We start from the raw sequence: 22,203 nt of genomic DNA, 5'->3' as shown, positions 1-22,203 counted from the left end.
TCAAATTACATGAAAAATTTGAAACGAACAATTATTTGTTATTTAAATGGAAGTAAAACACATGTGTGAGTCAAAGTGGACCAGAAAATAACTTTTAGCCCCGCTAACGTTACATTCTTTCATTTACAGCCGGACCGGAGCCGGCAGGAAGGGGAGGAGACTTGGGCTCCCCGTAAACCAGCCAATCAGCACAAAGCATGTCCTGGCCGAGTGTCCGAGTCCAACCGATGTGTGTTTGGTCACTATTGGGTCATTGTGAGCCACAACAAAGTTTCATACGCTATATCGAGGCTCAATTGTAAAAAAAAAAAAAAGAAGAAAACTATTTCGGACAACTTTGAAAACAATTATTTGTCTTGTTTGCAGTTAGTGTGGGAACTTCAGTGAAGGGTCAAGGACTGACTGCACCCAGCAGCCTATCTGCTCTTGTTCCCTCCCAGTTTGAAAGCAACTCAACAGATCAAGGGCTAATAAGACGCAATAAAGCGTGGAAGTTTCCACACTAGTGAGGAGGTCAATTATCGGCTCTGAGTGAGAAGCTTGTGTCGTTGGAAGCCTCAGTAAAACATCATGGCTGGTAAATAAATCTGGATTTAATGTTTTAAGAAAATTTATTTGAAAGTAAAGACAATTTGTACTCTATAACGTAACAAAGCTCTATATAGAAGAAAATAGCATGTGTACCATTTCTGGTGGACTTTTCGTTTAGCTTCAATAAATGATTTTGCTCACAGATCATGAAGATCCCAAAACTGGAAAGAAGAACAAAGGAACGGTAACGCCTTCCTTCCAATACTTTTTCCAGTTTTTAAGATCAGTGTGAGACCAGTTGATCGTTTTTAGAATCAAATCTAAACTTTAATCAACGTTTGCTTGATCATTTCAACAAAAATCCCAAGTGAGAATTTTTGGACATTGTTGCACATGTAGCTGTACAATGTTGCTCAGAGTTCAAAGATTTTATTTATAAGAAGCGAACATGAGCTATACTAGTTTAAAAGATTAGAAATTAAATGAAAACGTTAAACAAGTAGTTCCCCTTTAACAACTTTTTTTCCATTTATAAGCAATCTGTCTAAAAAAATACAAAAAAGTGCTATTTTGCACCATATTTTATTACAAAATATTAGTTTAAATACTGATAATAGCATTTTATTTTGAAAGGAACTTTTGCATTGGATCTATTTTATATTTAAACTGCATCAGACTGCATACTAAATGGATACTGCAGCTGAAAGACAGACTGTATAAATGTCATTTTATTAAACAGAGTAAAGAAGTGTGTGGATACCCGCTCAGCATCTTCTTCATTGTTGTTAATGAGTTCTGTGAGAGGTTCTCCTACTATGGAATGAGAGGTGAGTCCAAGTTTACATAAGTAAATATGATAGTCATGCAAAGCCCAAAATAGTCCAATATTTCTGCAGGATTCTAAAAAACTTTCTGGACTCAGTTAACACAAACAATTGCTTGAAAACCCTAACAAATGTTTTAGCTGTTCAATTACCACATTAACCATTTTTAGGTTGAGGTTATTATAAATGCTTCTCTGCAGCGGTCCTGGTTTTGTACTTTAAGTACTTTTTAAGATGGGACGACGACTTGGCCACCTCCATATACCACACCTTTGTGGCTCTCTGCTACCTGACCCCCATTCTCGGGGCCATCGTGGCCGACTCCTGGCTGGGAAAGTTTAAGTAAGAAAATGTCTCAAATTTTAACTTGTGTATTTTAGGACACACTAATATAATAATATGTATTTTTGTCTCTCACAGGACCATTATCTACCTGTCCATTGTTTATGCGATTGGCCAGGTGGCGATGGCGGTCAGTGCAATTCATGACATCACTGATACAGACCGAGATGGGACCCCAAATAACATGACCTTTCATGTGTAGGTTTAAATGATTATTTAGGGAATTAGATATGAAGACCAGGATGAAACATTCTTCTCATCATGTACCTCCTCATCTTTTCCCTCCTCACATTCAGAGTGTTATCCATGGTGGGTCTGTTCCTCATCGCTCTGGGTACCGGTGGCATCAAACCTTGTGTGGCTGCTTTTGGTGGAGACCAGTTTGGCGATCATCAGGTACTCTTACCTACACATGTTCCACCTTTAGCCTCAGCTTGCATGTTCCAACATCCATAGTTCAGATATTTTATTGCCTCCACTGAAAGTTTTATCTTGTCTGTCAAACTTGGTTAGGCAATAAATTTTAAGGTCATCGCACATACATCAAAAGTTCCAGTTTGGATGCTGTAAATGCGCCTCTTCACATGATAAAATACTGATTTTTAATTAAACATAGTAAGAAACAAAATCAGTTCAGTAAACGCTGGAATATTTTGGTTTCACTGAAGAGGTAAAAGGAAACCGTTCACAGATTTTTCCTACATAAATCCTGTGATTAGTTCTTGAAAATTAAAATATTAATAATTTCACACCTCCAGAAGCTTATGTGAGCTGATAAGTGGAAGGCTGAAAGAAAACATGGAAATATTGGATTTAAAATGATGAGATCAAAACTTAAAGAAATGTGTTCATGCTAAGTTTCACAAGAATGCTGAACTCAAAAACCTCTATCGCTCGCATTAGCCGCTGGTAGAAGGGACAGGGAAATGTGCAGAGCGTGTCTCGGCTAGTGGAAGCCAACTATTAGCATTAGCAACTCCACAACATGGCGCAAAATATTCAGGGTTGTATTATTTGTGGAGATAACACATCAATGTTGCATTAATTACCCAAGAAAGAAGAGTGAATGGAGGCAGTGGAAGAGTCACATTGCTATTGACCAATTAGAGGCGAGATGTTTGAATATCATGAATAGTAATGGATATGACTCAAAATCCTGCTGTTTTCTTCCCCCTACTCCTCCAGCTAGTTTCTACTTCCTGAAACAGACGCAACAGAGCTTTTGTTCCCCCAGAGAACAATTTGCAAGGCTTTCATTCATAATAGAGACCACATCTGATTTATTGAAGAACAGGTGTAGGCCCTTTGAAAGAGCTCACTTCTCATCTCCATTCATTCTCTTGTCTCACCTTCCAATTTTTCAAAAACTGTCTACAAATCCAGAAACACCTGCTAATCTACCAAAGTCATTGAATTTAACAAAAAAATAGGTAATTACAGAACTTGAACCTTCTTACAAGAAAACAGATCCCACTCGCAAGGTGGTGCTGTAAGACAGGTCTAATACCGGTTCCCGTAAACTGTACAGCCACTGGTTATTATTTACAGAATGGTTTGCTGATTAACACGCATGCTGACTGTGACAGAAAAATTATTTCTAAAGCAGGAATAGATGAAAATACAAACTCAGAGTCCAAAGTTTTAATGTGCTTTCAAAAGTCGAAATCAGGCAAGAAGTCCCTGAAGCAACTGAAAATAAGGTTTTGGCTCAATGTTACAGTAAAGAAAAAAACACTGAAAGGCAAAAAGCAGTAAACACATTGAGGTCATGCATGCATATTGTGTAAAAATCTTCAAATAGTGAAATATAAATGCAGCTTTTGCTTATTCAATACAATAAGTTTAATTTTTCTAGGAAAGACAAAGAAGAACGTTTTTCTCTGTTTTCTATCTGTGCATCAATGGTGGGAGTCTTCTGTCAACCATCATCACTCCGATCCTCAGAGGTACGTTTTTGACTAAAATGTCACAAACATGCAATCAACGATAAAAAACAATGATTAAATATTTCCATCTGCAGCTCAGAACTGTGGTATCTACAGTAAACAGAAGTGTTATTCCCTGGCCTTCGGTGTCCCTGCAGCGCTGATGGTTGTAGCACTCGGTGCGTAAAAAAGTACATAAAGCAGAAATTCAAAGGTTTCCCTCGTGGATCTGATCATTTCCCCCGGTATTTTTCAACAGTGGTGTTTATTGTGGGGAGTGGTATGTACTACAAAGCTAAACCTGAAGGGAACATCATGGGGGATGTGTGTAAATGTATCGGGGTAGGTCGTTCTCAGATTTAAATATTCCTCCAACAAGTGATGCGTCTAAAGGTGAGCCTAGATTTTTCTAACAACCTGTTTCTACAACTTGACTCTGCAACAGTTTGCAATAAGCAATCGCTACAAACACAGAAGCAAGCAGTACCCAAGTAGAGAGCACTGGATGGACTGGGCGGAGGACAAATACGATGTAAGTTCAACTTTCATGGGTGATAAGAGTCTATTCCAGAGAATGAAAAGTTAGTTATTTTGTCTTTTTATGCTACAGAAACTCCTCATTGCTCAAATAAAAATGGTGCTGAAGGTTCTCTTTTTATACATCCCGCTGCCAATGTTCTGGACCCTGTTTGATCAAAAGGTACCTTTAAGTTCATTTGAGCAGAAACAACCTGTTTGCAGCAGATGTTCTGCTAAATGTTGCAACTCTGTCTGAAGGGTTCTAGGTGGACTCTGCAGGCCACCACAATGGATGGAAACTTTGTAAGTTTGGTGATAAAAGCATAAATGTCTCTTTGCTCATCAGAGCAGTGTGTTTATCTTATTCTTAATTTTTTGGGGGTTCGTCAGGGGGCGATTGTTATACAGCCGGATCAGATGCAGGTAAGTAAAAATAGTTTAGACTCAGATGTTTATACTTTTAAGTAAAAACTCATTTTGTTCTTTTTTTGTTTTTTTTTTTGGAAAGACAGTAAACCCCATCTTGATCCTGACTCTGGTTCCCATAATGGACAGCGTGATTTACCCTCTGATTAAAAAGTGTGGTCTGAACTTCACGTAAGTTCTGCAAGAAAAATATTCAGTTCTGCTGTTCTATTTTAGCTCCAATCTGCAGGGCAGGTTGTAATTTAAAGGTGTGGTTGACTGAAACAGGCTAGTTTAAGCTAACCATTAGCATTAGCAACTTCACCACATGGCAGAAGCTCCTCCAGGCTTGTGATTTTTGTAGAGATGAAACATCAAAGTTGCAAGTCAGTGGTAGAGTCTCGTTGTTGCTATCCAATCCAGTGCAAGATGTCCAAATATCAGAAAATAAGACTCGAAATCCTGCCATCAACTCTGATGTGGGCAACTTTTAGGTGAGAGAAATGGTGCACCGGTATATTTTTCCCTCCAAGAACGACTTAGAAGGCATTCATTCTTACTAGAGACTACTGCAAATGTTTTGATTAAAAAAAAAAACCCACTCTTTTCAAATTGGGAGGGGGGTGTTAGTGGACTGAGGCCGGCTGCTAAGTTAAGCCCGGATCACACTGCGATTTTTGACCGTCGCACAGTATTGTTCATGTCACACTGTGAGAACTCCAGAAAGGTAGCACACTGTACGGCGCAAGATTTCTGTGAAGCAGACTGCATGACGTCTCTCTCCAGCAGGACATGCTGCGTCATGAGCGAACCTCCTGAAGCATGCGTCACTAAGCAGACCGCTAACCAAAACAAAGCTGAAAAGATAAAAACACTTAGTTTTAGTGTCAGTTCATGACCCATCTCATCTTTGGCGTCAGACTCCGGCTGCAGGTCTCCTTTTTCCATCTTCCAGCTAAACAGCTGATCAGTTTGCTGATCATCAGGGGCGGCGTTAGGCCCGGCTACTTGGGCTGAAGCCCCGGATGTTTCATGATAAGCCCCGGATCTCAATCGCGGAAGTAACATGCAGTACCAAAGTCCAACAGAGAGGGAGCAGCTGGCAGTAGTTTGTATACAGCCTGCCCGAGCCTCCACCACTGAAGAAGAAGCCCTTCAGCAGCTGGCTTCTTCCACACTCTCTGCCTGAAACGCATGAGTGAAGATGGACATAAGGACGTTTTTAGACCAAAAGTACAACGACAGAACCCCAGCTTTGATGAGACTGGTGCTGACTCAGGTTTGTGAGTCTTATTTGAAAATATTTGTTGTGCTGCTGGTTTGCCTAAAGTTAGCTTACTATCACGTAACGTTGCTGGAGAAAGAAAGGGAATATTTACTATCATCTCACACTAAACACTAACAGGAACAATACTCTGCCCTGAATATGCTTAATATGTACCTTCAGATTATAAATTATGTGGTACAAGACATATATATATATCTATATATATATGTATATATATATATGTGATGTTGACTAGTGCGTGTCACGTGTGTGCGCGTGCGTGTGTGTGTTAAGCCCCGGATCTTCTTCAGTCCTAAATCTGCCCCTGCTGATCATTCATCCTTCTCCTCCTTTATACACAAGAACCCACTAAACTACAGAGAAGCATTAATCTGTCACAGATCGCTTCAGTATCTAAACTTTTGCCGTGAATTCTTTCTGACTGCTCCGCTCCGTGTGACAGCTCACACCCGCTGTCTCTTCAGCAAAATGCTACTGAACCATCCTTATCAGTTGAATATGTAATATTTCCACCAACAGCAAACGGATCTCATGTTTTTGTGCTTTACTTTTTATGTTGTTCAATTTCCCTCTGGGATTAATAAAGTATTTTTGAATTGAGTTGAATGTTTGTGAGCTCATCTCCTCTCACATTCTCACAGTTTACAGAATCACAGTTTTCACAATTCATCTGATGGTCTAAAAAAGGTAGTTTAATTATTTTAGTATTGCTCCGGTGTAACTTGGGCTATTAACAGAAAAAAAAAAACTGGTGTGTAGTTTATAATCCACGTTTAAAAAATAAATTGAAACCGAAGCTCAGAGGGGTGGAGTCTTGCTTACACGATCATGCTCCCGACGAGGGATTTGGCTAAAGTGGCCAAAAATTGCACAGTGTGATTCGGGCTTTAGAGAGACACCTTTTTAAGAAAACACTATGAACAATAATCATTTCAAATTTTAGAGTGTAATTACAACAATATAATAACAGCAATATTGTTACAGTTACTTTAGTTAAAAGACTTTTTCAATGTTTCAAAATGCAACAATTTTACAAAAATGACTTTGACATTGTAGTTATTTGTCAAAGTAACAACATGAAAGTATTTGTCTCAACATCTCTTTTTAACTGCAGAGGAATTAATTCACATGTTGTAGTTCCACATCTTGCATTACAATAAATTATAACAAAAAGAATCCACACTGCCCTCAGAAGGCGGGGCCACAGAGGGGTCCAAGGTTGCTGCCAGGGTGCCCCTGGTCCCCCCTGGACCTGTCCTAGAAACGCCCCTGCCTCTCTGTAAAATGAGCTGCCTCACCTGCATTTCAGTGAGCAGCAGCAATGCAGAGATTTTTATAACAATTAAAGAAAGTAGTTTTGGGTCTTTCTTTCATTATGTCATCATGAGAAAAACAGTCAGATTTCTGTCTCCAGCACATGATGTGAAACCTCCATGTTTCCTTCTGCATCTTTAACTTAAAGCTGCTATAGCGAATCTGCACACGTGCTAGGCTTTGAACGCAAACACGGTCACAGAACACTCACCCCTCCCCTCAGGTATCTTTCCTGGCAGAAACCAACACTACCAGAGAAAACGATATAGAGCTAAACACCAGTCACTGTTTTCTAAGTGCAAACATCTTTTGTTGTTTGTGACTTCAGATGGTGTTTTGCTTTTTGGGACTTTGTGAGTTTGTCCTAAAGTTGAAGTGGTTTCAGCCGGCTGTTTCTTCTTCTCTGATATTATTGAGCGGAGAGCCTCTCACACCAATGGTGTTCTGTTGCTAAATATGCCAGTGCGTAAAGAATGGAGGACCCATGAAGTGCGGAAGTGGTGCAGTTCGGCGAGACGGCCAACCAGATGGTCCAATGGTTGCTTTCAGTCCGACATGTGCTGCTGGCTGAGGTTTTCAGACAAATGCAAGAGAACAACATTATTATTATTTTATACTATATCAGTATGTTAAGAGGTATGAAAAAAAGTTTCATGCTCATTTGTTTTCCAAAATTTGCTTTTGCAGATTTAATGTGTCTAAACTGAATGAACAAACTTTATGATGATTATTTTTTTAAATGACAACATACCTTACATACATACTGCAGAAAAGATGAAGACATCTCTGTTTTAGGTAAATGCTTTTAATTAAGTCTATTAACTTTATTCCTGTTGGTTTTAACAGACCTTTGAAAAGAATGACAGTGGGGATGTTTCTGGCAGCGCTTGCTTTTGTCTGTGCAGCTGTGGTTCAGATTGAAATCGACGTAAGTAGGAAACATTTAACATATTTTAATCTTACACAGTAAAATGCAAAAGAGATGAGAGGTTAATTTGTTATAAACTGATAATTGTGAATAAATCTAACATTGAGATTTATAAACTCCGACTGTTTCCTGTAATTTTCAGAAAACTTTGCCAGTTTTCCCATCCAACTTCCAAAGTCAGTTGAAGTTACTAAACATGGGCAATCATCCAGTTACAGCTGGGTTACCAGGCTATGGTCAGGTGACTCTTCAGGCAGCTCAGGTATGTTATACCAGCAAACAAATATTTAGAAAATTTAGATTTATATACTTTTTGTTTTTAAATCAGAATAAATTTAAATGGTAATCAGAGTGTTTGCTCAGTATCAGGATTCTTTCTTCTGCAGGCCAGTGAAGAATACTTCACTTTTGAAGAAGATCAGATCTCTATCTCAGTAAGTGGCCCTGAAATGAAAAGAAATATTTCATTGATAAAAGGACAGAGGCAAACACTTCTCATCCCCTTAACCATCAGTGATGAATGGCAGCTGGTGAGTTCTAAGTACACAAAATAAAATGAAGACACGAGGAGATTTACAACGGTTAAATCAATAAGCATTTATGTGTTTTATTTCAGACTGCAGATTTGACTACTAAGCCAGAAGAAGGAAACAATGCAATCCGGTAAGTTTGAGTACTGAAATTATAATAAATATCTAAATAAATACCTGAAAGAATAATCATAATTAAGCATTTTTAAATGCTAATATATTTTTGTTCTTCATTTTTACATTCTTTAAAGACTGAGTTCACTGAGAAATCATTTTTACTTGTTATGTTTTAAATTTGATCAGTCACGCTGAGTTTCACAAGCAGGCTGATTGTGAAATTAGTCTTTTACCCCTATTTCCTGTATTTGTCGTTGATGGAAGATAGACGGGACTAGAATAGCCAGTCAGTTTTACGTCACATTGAAAATTAACATTCATGGACTCACTCATTCATGGAGCTAAGTTGTCTGAGGCTTTTTGCCTCTGGTAGGGTCACCCATGGTGAACAGGTCCTTGGTGAGGGATCAGACCAAGCCCCCACAATGCGGGTCTGAAATTGAGGCCAACGCGGAAGTGATAAAAATTGCAGTTCCACCCTCATCCGCTGGGGGCTGGTGTCAGAAGCGAGCAAATCCTCATTGACTCCCATGTTAAAAATACCAATTTCACAGCAGAAATAAACATGTTTACAGCCTGGTACCAAAACATGTTTTTGGTTTAACTGATCTAGTTTGCACTCATGACAACTCTGAGGGGGTGAATTTTTTTTGTCACTCTTCTGTTTAAGTGTATTAAAAGCCTAAAATTCTGTATAATTAATGAGCATCAGACCCACGTGACCGCAGCATCAGACCCACGTGACCACAGAGCTAGCTCCATGGAAAGGCCTCAGTAGCCTCAGTCTGGGCCTCGGTCTCGCCTGAAAACTGTTCCGCTATTTTTAGTCTCTGAACTTGGACCTTAGGTGAGGGATCAGACAAAGAGCAGCCCAAAGACCTCTTATGATGAATTATATAAATGGAAACCGTGTTCCCTTGCCCTGACGTGGATCACCGGGGCCCCCCTCTGGAGCCAGGCCTGGAGGTGGGGCACGTTGGCGAGCACCTGGTGGCCGGGCTTTCACCCATGGAGCCCGGCCGGGCACAGCCTAAAGAAGAAACGTGGGTCTCCCTTCCCATGGGTTCACCACTCGTGGGAGGGGCCAAAGGGGTCAGGTGCAGTGTGTGACGGGTGGTAGTCGAGGGCGGTGACCTTGGCGGTCTGATCCTCGGCTACAGAAGCTGGCTGTTGGCACATGGAATGTCACCTCTCTGGTGGGGAAGGAGCCTGAGTTGGTGTGTGAGGTTGAGAGGTTCCGACTAGATATAGTCGGACTCACCTCAACGCATGGCTCTGGCTCTGGAATGAATTTCCTTAAGAGGGGTTGGACTTTCTACCACTCTAGAGTTGCCCCCACTGAGAGGTGCCGAGCAGGGGTGGGCATACTATTTGCCCCCCATCTTGATGCCTGTACGTTGGGGTTTACCCCAGTGAATGAGAGGGTAGCCTCCCTCTGCCTACCTGTGGGGGGACGGGTTCTGACTGTGGTCTGTGCTTGTGCACCAAACTACAGTTCAGACTACCCACCCTTTTTGGAGACCTTGGAGGGGGTGCTGAAAAGCGCTCCTTCCGGTGACTCCCTTGTTCTGCTGGGGGACTTTAACGCTCACGTGGGCAATGACGGTGAGACCTGGAGAGGTGTGGTTGGGAGGAATGCCCCCCCCCCCGATCTGAATTTGAGTGGTGTTTTGTTATTGGACTTCTGTGCCAGTCATGTATTGTCTATAATGAACACCATGTTCAAACATAAAGGTGTCCGTATGTGCTCTTGGCACCAGGATACCTTAGGCCGCAGCTTGATGATCGACTTGTTGTTGTTTCGTCTGACCTGCGGCCGCATGTCTTGGACACTCGAGTGAGGAGAGGGGCGGAGCTGTCAACTGACCACTACCTGGTGGTGAGTTGGCTCAGATGGTGGGGGAGGATGCCAGTCAGACCAGGCAGGCCAAAATGTATTGCGAGGGTCTGCTGGGAACATCTGGCAGAGTCTCCTGTCAGAAGGAGCTTCAATTTCCACCTCCGACAGAACTTCCAAAATGTTCCGGGGGAGACGGAGGACATTGAGTCTGAATGGACCCTGTTCCGTGCCTCCATTGTTTAGGCGGCCGACCGGAGCTGTGGTTGCAGGATTGTCTGTGCCTGTCGTGGTGGCAACCCCCGAACCCGCTGGTGGACACTGGCGGTTAGGGATGCTGTCAAGCTGAAGAAAGAGTCCTATCAGGTCTTTTTGGCTTGTGGGACTCCAGAGGCAGCTGACGGGTACCGGCAGTCCAAGCGGAACGCGGCTCGGGTGGTCACCAAGGCAAAAACCCGGGCATGGAAGGAGTTCGGTGAGACCATGGAGCAAGACTTTCATAAGGCTTCGAGGAGATTCTGGTCCACCATCCGGCGCCTCAGGGAGGGGAAAGCAGTGTGGTACCAACACTATCTATAGTGGGGATGGTGTGCTGCTGACCTCTACTCAGGACGTTGTGGATCGGTGGGCAGAATACTTCGAAGACCTCCTCAATCCCACCGACACGTCTTCCAGTGAGAAAGCAGTCTGGGGACTTTGGGTTGGCCTCTCAAATCTCTGGTGCTGAGGTCACTGACGTGGTTAAAACGCTCCTCTGTGGCAAGGCTCCAGGGGTGGATGAGATCTGCCCGGAGTTCCTTAAAGCTCTGGATGTTGTGGGGCTGTGTTGGCTGACGCGGCTCTGCAATATCGCAAGGACATCGGGAGCAGTCCCACTGGACTGGAAGACCGGGGTGGTGGTCCCCTTATTTAAAAAGGGAGACCGCAGGGTGTGTTGCAACTACAGGGGGATCACACTCCTGAGCCTTCCTGGTAAGGTCTATTCAGGGGTTCTGGAGAGGAGGGTCCGTCGGATTGTTGAAACAGATTCAGGAGGAGCAATGTGGTTTTCGTCCTGGCCATGGAACACTGGACCAGCTCTATACCCTTAGGGGGATCCTGGAGGGTGCGTGGGAATTTGCCCAATCAGTCTACATGTGTTTTGTGGACTTGAAGAAGGCGTTTGACCGTGTCCCTTGGGGGGCCCTGTGGGGGAACTCCGGGAGTATGGGGCCCTCTGATACGGGCTGTTTGGTCCCTGTATGACCGGTGTCAGAGCTTGGTCCGCATTGCCGGCAGTAAGTCGGGCTCGTTCCCAGTGAGAGTTGGACTCCGCCAAGGCTGCCATTTGTCACCGATTCTATTCATAACCTTTACGGACAGGATTTCTAGGTGCAGCCAAGGTGTGGAGGGGCATCCGTTTTGGTGGCCTGAGGATCAGGTCTCTGCTTTTTGCAGATAATGTGGTCCTGTTGGCTTCATCAGAACATGATTTTCAGCTTTCACTGGAGCGGTTCGCAGCCAAGTGTGAAGCAGCTGGGATGAGAATCAGCTCCTCTAAATCTGAGACCATGGTCTTGATTCGGAAAAGGGTAGAATGCCTTCTCCGGGTCAGGGATGAGGTTCCTGCTCCAAGTGGAGGAGTTTAAGTATCTCGGGGTCATGTTCACGAGTGAGGGAAAACTGGAGCGTGAGATCGATAGGCAGATTGGTGCTGCATCTGCAGTGATGCGGGTGTTGTACCGGTCTGTCGTGGTGAAGAGAGAGCTGAGTCAGAAGGCAAAGCTCTCGATTTACTGGTTGATCTACGTTCCTACCCTCACCTATGGTCATGAGCTTTGGGTAGTGACCAAAAGAACGAGATCGTGGATACAAGCGGCCAAAATTATTTTTCTCCGAAGAGTGGCTGGGCTCTCCATTAGAGATAGGGTGAGAGGCTCAGCCATTCGGGAGGGGCTCGGAGTAGACAAGCTGCTCCTCCACATCGAGAGGAGCCAGTTGAGGTGGCTCGGGCATCTGGTCAGGATGCCTCCTGGACGCCTCCCTGGTGAGGTTTTCCGGGCACGTCCAACCGGGAGGAGACCTAAAGGTAGACCCAGGACACAGTGGAGGGACTATGTCTCTCACCTGGCCAGAGAACACCTTAAGATTCCCCCGGAGGAGCTGGCCAAAGTGGCTGGGGAGAGGGAAGTCTGGGTCTCTCGCCTTAGGCTACTGCCCCCGCGACCTGACTCCGGATAAGCAGACGAAAATCCGGATAAGCAGATGAAAATGGAAAATCCGGATAAGCAGATGAAAATAAGCAGATGAAAATGGATGGATGGAATAAGCAGATGAAAATGGATGGATGGATGGATGGATGGATGGATGGATGGATGGATGGATGGATGGATGGATGGAGGGAGGGAGGGAGGGAGGGAGGGAGGGAGGGAGGGAGGGAGGGACGGACAGACTCACCCATCTTGGCTCAGGACGGGAAAGGCTGTTATTGGTTTACCCTCAAGAGCAAAGCATGGCCGTTTCTCAATATGCATACATGTCTGTGCTTGTGTACTCACGTCCTTGTGACACATCATCAACGATAGTCCAGTTATTGTTCCAACCCTAAGTACGTATCATGGTACGTTCGCCCTAAGTTTCCGGATGTGTTCTTGCTCCACCGATTGTGTTGAGGATTCAATGATGCATTCTTCTGTGGACTTGGGACAGCAAAGTATCCCATAATGCATTGCGCCACAAACCATTTCACTTCAAATGTCAGAGAAAGCTCATAACTATAGAGTTTTATGTCATAAATTCAAATAAAGAATAATACAAAAAACTGGTATTGTAAATAATTGTGTGTAACCTGTAACATTTGCTGTGTGTACCGGTATTTGTTTTTGTTTTCTTTCAGACTCTTCATGATCCCTCAGAAATCGAATTAGCTAACCCACTATCAAAATAAAAGCAGCATTGCTTTGTTTTGATGACAAAATTTATTTTTTCTTAATTTAACAACAGGAAATGCTAGAATTCTGTCAGTTTTCATCAAAAGTGGACCAAATATTGTACAAGTAATTTGTATTTATTGTTATTTTTTAATTGAGGGACAAACTAGACTTTTATTCTTTTGTCTAAACCCTAGTTAAACAAGCAGCGCTTGTTGCAATGACACAACGGAGTACAGTTCTGTTCCAAATGCTGTTCTCGTTCTCCCATACTTGGTAGAATGGACTTTCTGGTGTCCTTGCCAAGAACATACTTGTCAAGTACACAAGAATGTACTAGCATCCTTGGGTATTGAGAAATAACCAATATATTATGTAGTAGAAGCTAACTGTTAGCATTAGCAGCTCCATGGGTGTTTCTCAATGTCAAGGCATCTGGCCAGGTGCTGCTTACGAGGACACTGTCCTTCCTTGGTCAAAGAAAAATGGTTAAATGGAACAGACGTATCTCACTTGACATGTGAGGTAAAGTTATATTTTAAACGTATACGTTTCATTATAAATGTATAACGAGCCTTTTACTTTTTTGTTGTGCATATTGGTTAAATTAAATATGTAAGCGAGTTAATACCTGCTAGCCACCAAAGCTGCAACTACTAAGAACTAACCAATCATAGATGACTGCTTTGGATAAAAAAAAACATTTTAGATAAAAGCCTGTTAGCTACAGTTATTTTAATACATTTAAACTAGAAATTTGCCCTGAAGTAGCTGCTGGTTCCTGATCCGCCATCCTTTTTGAAAATACAACGAAATTTTTGACCAAGGCCAGGTTACAAGACACCTCCCGTGTATCCTTGGTCAGCTAGCTAAACTGATAACAAATGCAGAACAGAACAGATGCCTCGGTAGCATAACTGAAACGTCAGCAGAAGCGTCAGCCCTGGTGTCTCAGTCCCTCTGGTGTGAAGACACACCAGGGTTAAGACATACGTGTCTACCTGCGCGTGTCCACAGAGCAGGTACACAGAGCAAACAAACTTGACCCAGACGCTGCTCCATCAACACCTAGCAAAATGTGTCATTATCCCATACCTGTGATCACTAGCTTCAGAGGAAGGTCACACACAGAAAACCACTTTCGCAACCTTCAAAAACTCTGCTCTCTAAAACCAACTCCCCCCGAAGACATCCACCTGTCTATGGGACTGTGGAACTGCCAATCAGCTGTAAACAAAGCAGACTTCATTACCGCATATGCAAACCACCTGTCACTCGATGCACTGGCTCTCACTGAGACCTGGATTAAACCATGTGACAATGCTACCCCATCTGCTCTCTCAGTTAACCACACTTTCTCCCACACTTCTCGTGCATCTGGTCGAGGTGGTGGAACGGGCATGTTAATTTCCAACAAATGGATATACAGTCAGTTGCTACCTATCACTAAATACAACTCCTTTGAATACCATGCCATCCAGGTAACTGTACCGAAAATATTCTTTTTGGTTGTCATATATCGACAACCAGGTCAACTCAGAGACTTTCTTGATGAACTCGACACCCTGCTTTCCTCCATTCCTGACCATGACTGTCCCACAATGGTCCTTGGAGACATGAATATTCACCTGGACAATCCCAGCTCATCAGGCTTCCTATCACTAATGTCATTTGATTTAAAACTAGTACAAAGTCCTCCAACTCACAAAGCTGGAAAAGCACTTGACCTCATTTTCACCAGAAACTGTGCCATAGACACAATCTCTGTCACACCGCTGCATCTTTCGGATCATTACTTCATTTCAGCACGACTCTACAAGGGAGGTCCACTGCTTCCTCCCCAATGGTCTCATTCCGCCGCAACCACAGCAATCTGGCACCCAACCACTTCTCCTCTCTTGTTGCCTCCACTCTTCCATCTCCCAGCACATTCTCCGCTTATGAAGTGAATGATGCCACCGAGTCACTCTGCTCTTGTCTTAACAACTTGTGCCCTTTAGCCACTAGACCTGCTAGATCCTCTCAGTCGCACCCTTGGCTAAATGATGCCCTCCGGTCTCTACGGACCAATCTTAGAGCTGCGGAACGGAAATGGCGCAAAACAAAAGATCCTGGTTATCTATTGAAATTTCAGGAATTACTGTCCTCATTCTCTGCCAGCATCACTGATGCAAAGAAAGCTTTCTACACTGACAAAATTTTCAGCTCTACTGACTCTCAGAAACTATTTTCAACATTCAAAACTCTGCTCAACCCTCCATCTCCACCTCCTACCAACAATCTTATCAGCTGACACCTTTGCCTCATTCTTCACTGACAAAGTTGCAGCCATAAGCAAACAGTTTACTCAACTTGCCACTCCTGAACATTCACTACCACAAACTCATTCAAGCCCAACCATCTCAGGCCCTACTGCTTCATTTTCCTCTTTTTCCCCTGCCACTGAGAACTGTGTGTCCAAGCTTCTCACGTGCAGCCGCCCTACTACATGCCCACTTGACCCCATTCCGACTAAGCTGCTCCAAGCTATTGCTCCTACAGTAGCCGCAGCAGTCACACATGTGATCAACGCATCACTGACATCCGGTACATTTCCCACCTCTCTCAAGCATGCTCAGGTTAAACCGCTGCTAAAAAAAAAACATCTCTTCCTCCAAATCATGTGGAGAACTACAGACCTATCTCTCTCCTCCTTTTTCTGTCCAAAATCATTGAAAGGGTGGCTTTCAAGCAGATCACAGAATACCTCTCACAAAACTGTCTGCTTGACCCTTACCAATCTTGGTTCAAAAAGGGCCACTCCACTGAAACTGCTCTATTAGCAGTGACTGAATCCTTAAAAGAAGCTAGAGCGACAGGCAAATCCTCAGTGCTTATCCTGCTCGACTTATCGGCAGCATTTGACACTGTCAACCATGGCTTCCTTTCGTCCACACTCTCTAGCATGGGCATCACCGAGTAAGCACACGCCTGGTTTGAATCGTACCTCACAGGATGATCTTTCAGTGTATCTTGGCTTGGACAATCCTCTACCATGCACCATCTTGCCACAGGAGTCCCCCAGCGCTCTGTACTAGGACCTCTTCTCTGTGCCGTATACACCACCTCACTGGGTGAGATCATTCGATCACATGACTTCTCCTACCACTGCTATGCAGACGACACCCAGGTCTATCTGTCATTTCCACCGGACGACCACACTGTCTCTGCACGAATATCAAACTGTCTGACATATCAAAATGGATGAAATCCCACCATCTCCAACTCAACCTCTCTAAAACTGAACTACTTGTCATCCCAGCAAAACCATCCATACAGCACAATATCTCAATCGAAATGACTTCCTATCTCTGGCTCCTTCAAAGGCAGTTCGAAATCTGGGTGTTGTGATTGATGAACACCTGAGCTTTAAAGATCATGTTGCCTATGTTGCTCGTTCATGCCGCTTTGCACTGTATAACATACGAAAGATCAGACCATACCTAACACAACATGCCACCCAGCTCCTGGTGCAATCTACTGTCATCTCCCGCCTCGATTACTACAATGCCCTTCTAACTGGTCTTCCAGGCTGTACTGTGAGACCTCTTCAAATGGTCCAAAATGCAGCGGCGCATCTGGTCTTCAATAGGTCAAAAAGAGCACACGTCACCCCTCTGTTCATTGAGCTCCACTGGCTACCGCTAGCAGCATGCATCAAATTCAAATTACTAACACTAGCATACAGAGTCCGAGATGGTACGGCTCCCATCTACCTGAATCCTCTTGCAAAGGCTTACGTCTCGGCCCGGCCGCTCTGATCATCACAGGATTGTTGGCTAGCAGTGCCTACACCACGCTCAGGACAATCCAGACTTTTCTCATGCATTGTTCCACAAATGTGGAATGACCTTCCAAGCACCACCAGAACTGTGGCTTCCTTTTCAATTTTCAAGAAACTTCTGAAGACCCTTCTCTTCAGAGAGCATCTTCTTAACTAGCACCCTCCCTGCACCCGTCCCCCATCTCTACTGTCCACTCCTTGTTCCCTACTCTCCATGACTGATGTCAATGTTGTTGTTGTTATTGTTGTTGTTAGCCTCAAGGGCAATATGCCGATTATCACTTGTAAGTCGCTTTGGACAAAAGCGTCTGCTAAATACATAAACATAAACATAAACATGAACATAGGAACACACCTGTGTGGTCCCTGATGACGTATCTCCTAGGCAACCGAGGCATCAAGACAAGGTTCCTTGACATTGAGAAACATTGCATTCATTTAGAGACCTCTGTAAATGTGTTGAAAAAATGAGTGAACTTGGTTTTTAATCCCTTTTCAGTTTGAATGGCATCCCTTAAATTTTCCAACCTAACATTTTCTTTTCAGATTTGTTAATGGAATGAATAAGCCAGTAAATGTCTCCACTAGTGAAGTAGTCTTTGGACAAATTGAGAAATTTCATTATTCCAACTATTCCCAGATCAGAAATGGAAGGTGAGAACTCTTTCCCCTTTTTATCTGTTTAGTGGCTTAAACACATCAATATTGAATTTCGTCCCACAGATTCTTAAAGATATTTCCTTTTCTCATCATCATCAGGGCAACATTTTTCTTGCAGAGTGGGCAGCTGTCGTGTGCATTCAGCAGGGATTTTGGATTCGGAAGTTCATACACTTTCTTCATTCCTAGCACTTTAAGTTTAGGATCAAATGTAAGTCTTAAGCTGAAAATTTGGATTTAATCCAGTGAAATCTTATGATTCTTTCGACTCTGAGCCATAAATGAGTTGAGTAAAAAGTTCAAGCACAAAACAAATTACAAGTAAAACAAGCTGTATTTTATTATTTTATTTAATTATTTCAGTGTCAGGAGTCCATAACTGGTGCGGAGGACATCAAGCCAAACTCTGTTCACATGGCTCTCCAAGTCCCACAGTACTTCTTCATCACGGCTGGTGAAGTGATGTTTTCTGTTACTGGTCTGGAGTTTTCTTACTCACAGGTAACATTTAAAAAAAACTACCAATTATAAGGTCATTGTCTAATTTATATAGCATATTTACAACAGTAATAACTGCATAAGTAATAAAGTGCTTCAGAGATTAAAAACAATAAGAACATGCAAAGACTTTATAACGAGGATCAAAAATAAGAGGTTAAAAGTAGCTCATAACTATAATATAGTAAAAGCTGATTAACAAGAATTAAAGAAATTGGGCCCTACACCCCCAGCAGGTCCCTGAGGCCCAGTGATCAAAGCCTACTGGTTGTGCAGCGCACCAGGCTAAAGACCAAAGGCGACAGATCATTTTCTGCTGTGGCCCCCAGACTCTGGAACTCTCTCCCCCTGAGCCTGAGATCAGTGGACTCAGTGGACTCCTTTAAAATACAGCTGAAGACTCACTTGTTCAAGCTGGCTTTTGTAAGACCTTCTTCAACCCCTCTCTCTTTCTTCTGCTCTCCCCACCTATTCCACCTTCCTCATGATCCACTGATTTCCCTCTTTCCTAGTCACGCTCTCTCTATCTTAACATTTTTAAATCACAATTGTCTATTTTTTGCTCATTTAAAATATATTTTAACCATTTTCTAAATTATTTTTATATTTTTACATTTTTTGTTTTTGTGAAGCACCTCGTGATTTTTATCTTGAGAGGCGCTATAGAAATGACATTTTCTTCTTCTTTCTTCTTCTAATATTCAATGGCAGACTATTCCAAAATTTTGGAATTCCTGCTACCGGAAAAGCCCTGTCCTCTCGGCTTTTAAGCCTTGTTTTAGGAACTGCTAAGAGCTGCTGTGAGCTTCTGGCTGGAATGTGAGACACGATTAGTTCAGACAGATAACAATGGGATTGACGAGGGGTGGGCAATCCTGGTCCTAGTTATTTACCTGCTCCAACACACCCTAACCCTCACCCTAACCACCCATTCATCAGCTCATCAGGTTCTGCAGCAGCCTGTTAATCAACAGCAGATTCAAACCAGGTGTGTTTAGGCAGAGAAAATACTCAAATCTGCTGGATAGCAGTCCTCGAGGGCCAGGATTGCCCACCCCTGGGATAGACCTTTAAGAGACTGAAAAACAAACAATAAATGTCTGAACTGGATCCTGTAAATAACAAGGAGCCAGACACAGCCGTGCTCGGAAACCATTTGGTGGTTTAACCCTCCAATCCAACCCCTTAATGCTGAGTGTCAAGCAGGGAGGCATTGGGTCCCATTTTTTCAAAGTCTTTGGTATGATCCTACCAAGAATCGAACCCTGATCTCCCAGTCTCAGGGCAGACACTCTACCACTAGGCCACTAAGACATGAAAAATGTTGGGTTTTTCTGTCAAGTGAAGTAAACAAGTCAGATTGAAGAATGAAAGTAAGCAAGAGGAACATTGATTAAGAGCAAAGTCTGCTGGTTGGACGGCAGCATCTTCACATGACTGCTGTGGGACCACCAAGAATGGTTTCACTTGATGAATCATTGACCCAGGCCTTTGTGGATGTAGACCTTTGTTTTCCACATCAACAGTGGATGAATTAAAGAAACATTAATGCTACTGTACACACTAAGAAATAAAATGTTGAATTGACTTAACCAAGTTAGGCCAACTGGTTCCACTAAACCTAGATGACTAAATGTAAAGCGTAATATACATTGTTATGTGTTATTATATTAAAAGTAAATGTACATAATCTTATATGGACTTACCTAGATTTAGTGGAACTAGTTGTCATATCTTGTTAAAGTTAATTCAACATTTCATTTTTTAGAGTGTATAGTAATGGCGCTCACTTAATGTCAAACATTTGAGGCTTTAAAAGGACTGACAGGTTGATACATAGAAATGATCATAATGTTATGACTCATTTGTGCATAAACTTGCATGTTTTATCAATTATTTTTTAAATGTACACATAAAAGTATTACATTTCTTTAGTATTATTGCTTTGTTATATTTTTTCTTAGTTAATATTTAAAACTTTTCTTTCTCATCATCAAGGCACCCAGTAACATGAAAGCAGTGCTGCAGGCAGGCTGGCTGTTGACCGTTGCTATTGGCAACTTTATTGTCCTGATTGTAGCAGAGGTTGCGAAGCTTCCCAAACAGGTAGGAAGGAATTACATGATCAACAAAAAACAAGTGCATACTGTGACGTGAAAACCACGTTCCATGTTTATGTTTCTCTTGTGTTTTTTTTTTTTATCCAAAGTGGACGGAGTATGTCCTGTTTGCCTCCCTCTTGCTGTGTGTGTGCATCATCTTCTCCATCATGGCTTATTTCTACACCTACATCGACCCCACAGAGATCGAGGCCAAGTTCAGGAGGAATGTCGGTGATGATGATGATGATAAAAACGATAAGCAACGGAAGTTAGAAATGGAGATGATGAAGAGAGACTTGGATAGAAGTGATGATGAACATTATAAAGGCAAACAGACCAAGATGTGAACATCAATGAGAGAATTTCAAAAGTATGACATCAACGCAATGGAGGGAATGTCAGTGTACATGCATGTGTGTGCATGTGAAACGTTTTATTGTAAAACGTTTGAAGGCAAGAAATGACATTCCATAACACTGAACTGAGTATAAAAAAAATAATTATTCAAATCATGTTGGAATGCTTTTGCACATATAATTTCACTTTTTTATTTATGCATAAGTTATGTTAATGAGCAAAAAACACACGTTAGGTTAAAAGCTGTAAGTGGCTTTGAATAAAAGCATCTCCTAAAAGAATAAACATAAATATGCAATATAAAACATATTTGTGTTTCTTATTAAACGTTGTTAAGTTATTTTGTACTGAATCTCAGTGAAATATACATTTACCTGCAGGTTCCTTAGATACATATTTGATATGTTTAGTTTGAATTCTAATTAGTGTAGAATCTAGACAATGAGCAGGTTCCTTAAAGGCAAACTTGGCAGTTTTGTTTGCTTTTAGCACCCCCTAGTGTCCATTTAGTAGAACCAAAAGTGAAACTTATCTCCTCGCTGTGCGTTCGTCTTATTACCACCTTAATCTAAGAGCTGAAATGTCTCCCCAGCCTTCATTAGTTTCTACAGGAGCAATTCATAACTAAATCAAACAAATCAGCTGTGTTTGTGATCTAAAACATGCAGAAAACAAGCTAGAAGCAGACTGCAACGCTAGGCCTGGTGTCACCCATCGACACATATCAAAGAAGAAATTCTTGCCTTCGATATCCTTGTCTTCTGGGACTGCAATCTAAGTTTTGTCTGAACTGCACGTACCTTTTCATTTGCTGACAGAACTCTCCTTTTAAGCGTTTTGGGAGACTCTGTGATTTGATAGCAATGGTCACTCAGGATGCTATTTGGCTGTAATGGCACAGTGTTAAACTGACCAGAGTCTGAGTCATTCTGGTGTTGAACCAAGCCCCCACAATGCCGCTCAGAAAATGGTCCCATCCCGGAAGTAAGAAAAATTGCAGTTCCACCCTCATCCGCTGGGGGCTGGTGCCAGAAGCGAGCAAATCCTCATTGACTCCCATGTTAAAAATGCAGATTTCACAGCAGAAATAAACATGTTTACAGCCTGGTGCCAAAACATGTTTTTTGTCTAAATTATCTAGTTTATACTCATGACAACTCTGAGGGGGGTGAATTTTTTTCTCACTCTTCTGTTTAAGTGTATTGAAAGCCTAAAATTCTGTATAATTAATGAGCATCCGACACACGTGACCACCGCCTCAGACCCACGTGACCACAGAGCTAGCTCCGTGGAA

The 22,203-nt window shown here is 42.5% G+C and overlaps 1 protein-coding gene across 1 annotated transcript; it reads left to right on the top strand.

Annotated features, from left to right (window-relative positions):
* Positions 1–455: 455 nt before the first annotated feature.
* slc15a1a (solute carrier family 15 member 1a) lies at positions 456–21,216 on the top strand. Its single transcript, XM_054746901.2, has 23 exons — positions 456–577; positions 735–775; positions 1,271–1,358; positions 1,556–1,697; positions 1,776–1,895; positions 1,994–2,093; positions 3,553–3,643; positions 3,718–3,801; positions 3,882–3,964; positions 4,068–4,154; positions 4,233–4,322; positions 4,400–4,444; positions 4,532–4,564; positions 4,650–4,738; positions 7,995–8,076; positions 8,219–8,338; positions 8,463–8,606; positions 8,693–8,739; positions 17,839–17,946; positions 18,052–18,163; positions 18,316–18,453; positions 20,449–20,556; positions 20,660–21,216. Exons 1-23 carry the CDS (start codon positions 571–573, stop codon positions 20,897–20,899), a joined length of 2,199 nt encoding a protein of 732 aa, XP_054602876.1. The 5' UTR covers positions 456–570; the 3' UTR covers positions 20,900–21,216.
* Positions 21,217–22,203: the final 987 nt, after the last annotated feature.

The sequence above is a fragment of the Nothobranchius furzeri genome, chromosome 14 (genome assembly GCF_043380555.1).
Source record: "Nothobranchius furzeri strain GRZ-AD chromosome 14, NfurGRZ-RIMD1, whole genome shotgun sequence".
NCBI classification, from domain to species: Eukaryota; Metazoa; Chordata; class Actinopteri; order Cyprinodontiformes; family Nothobranchiidae; genus Nothobranchius; species Nothobranchius furzeri.
Note: the sequence above shows the minus strand (reverse complement) of the source record. Positions and strands in the feature narration are given on the sequence as shown.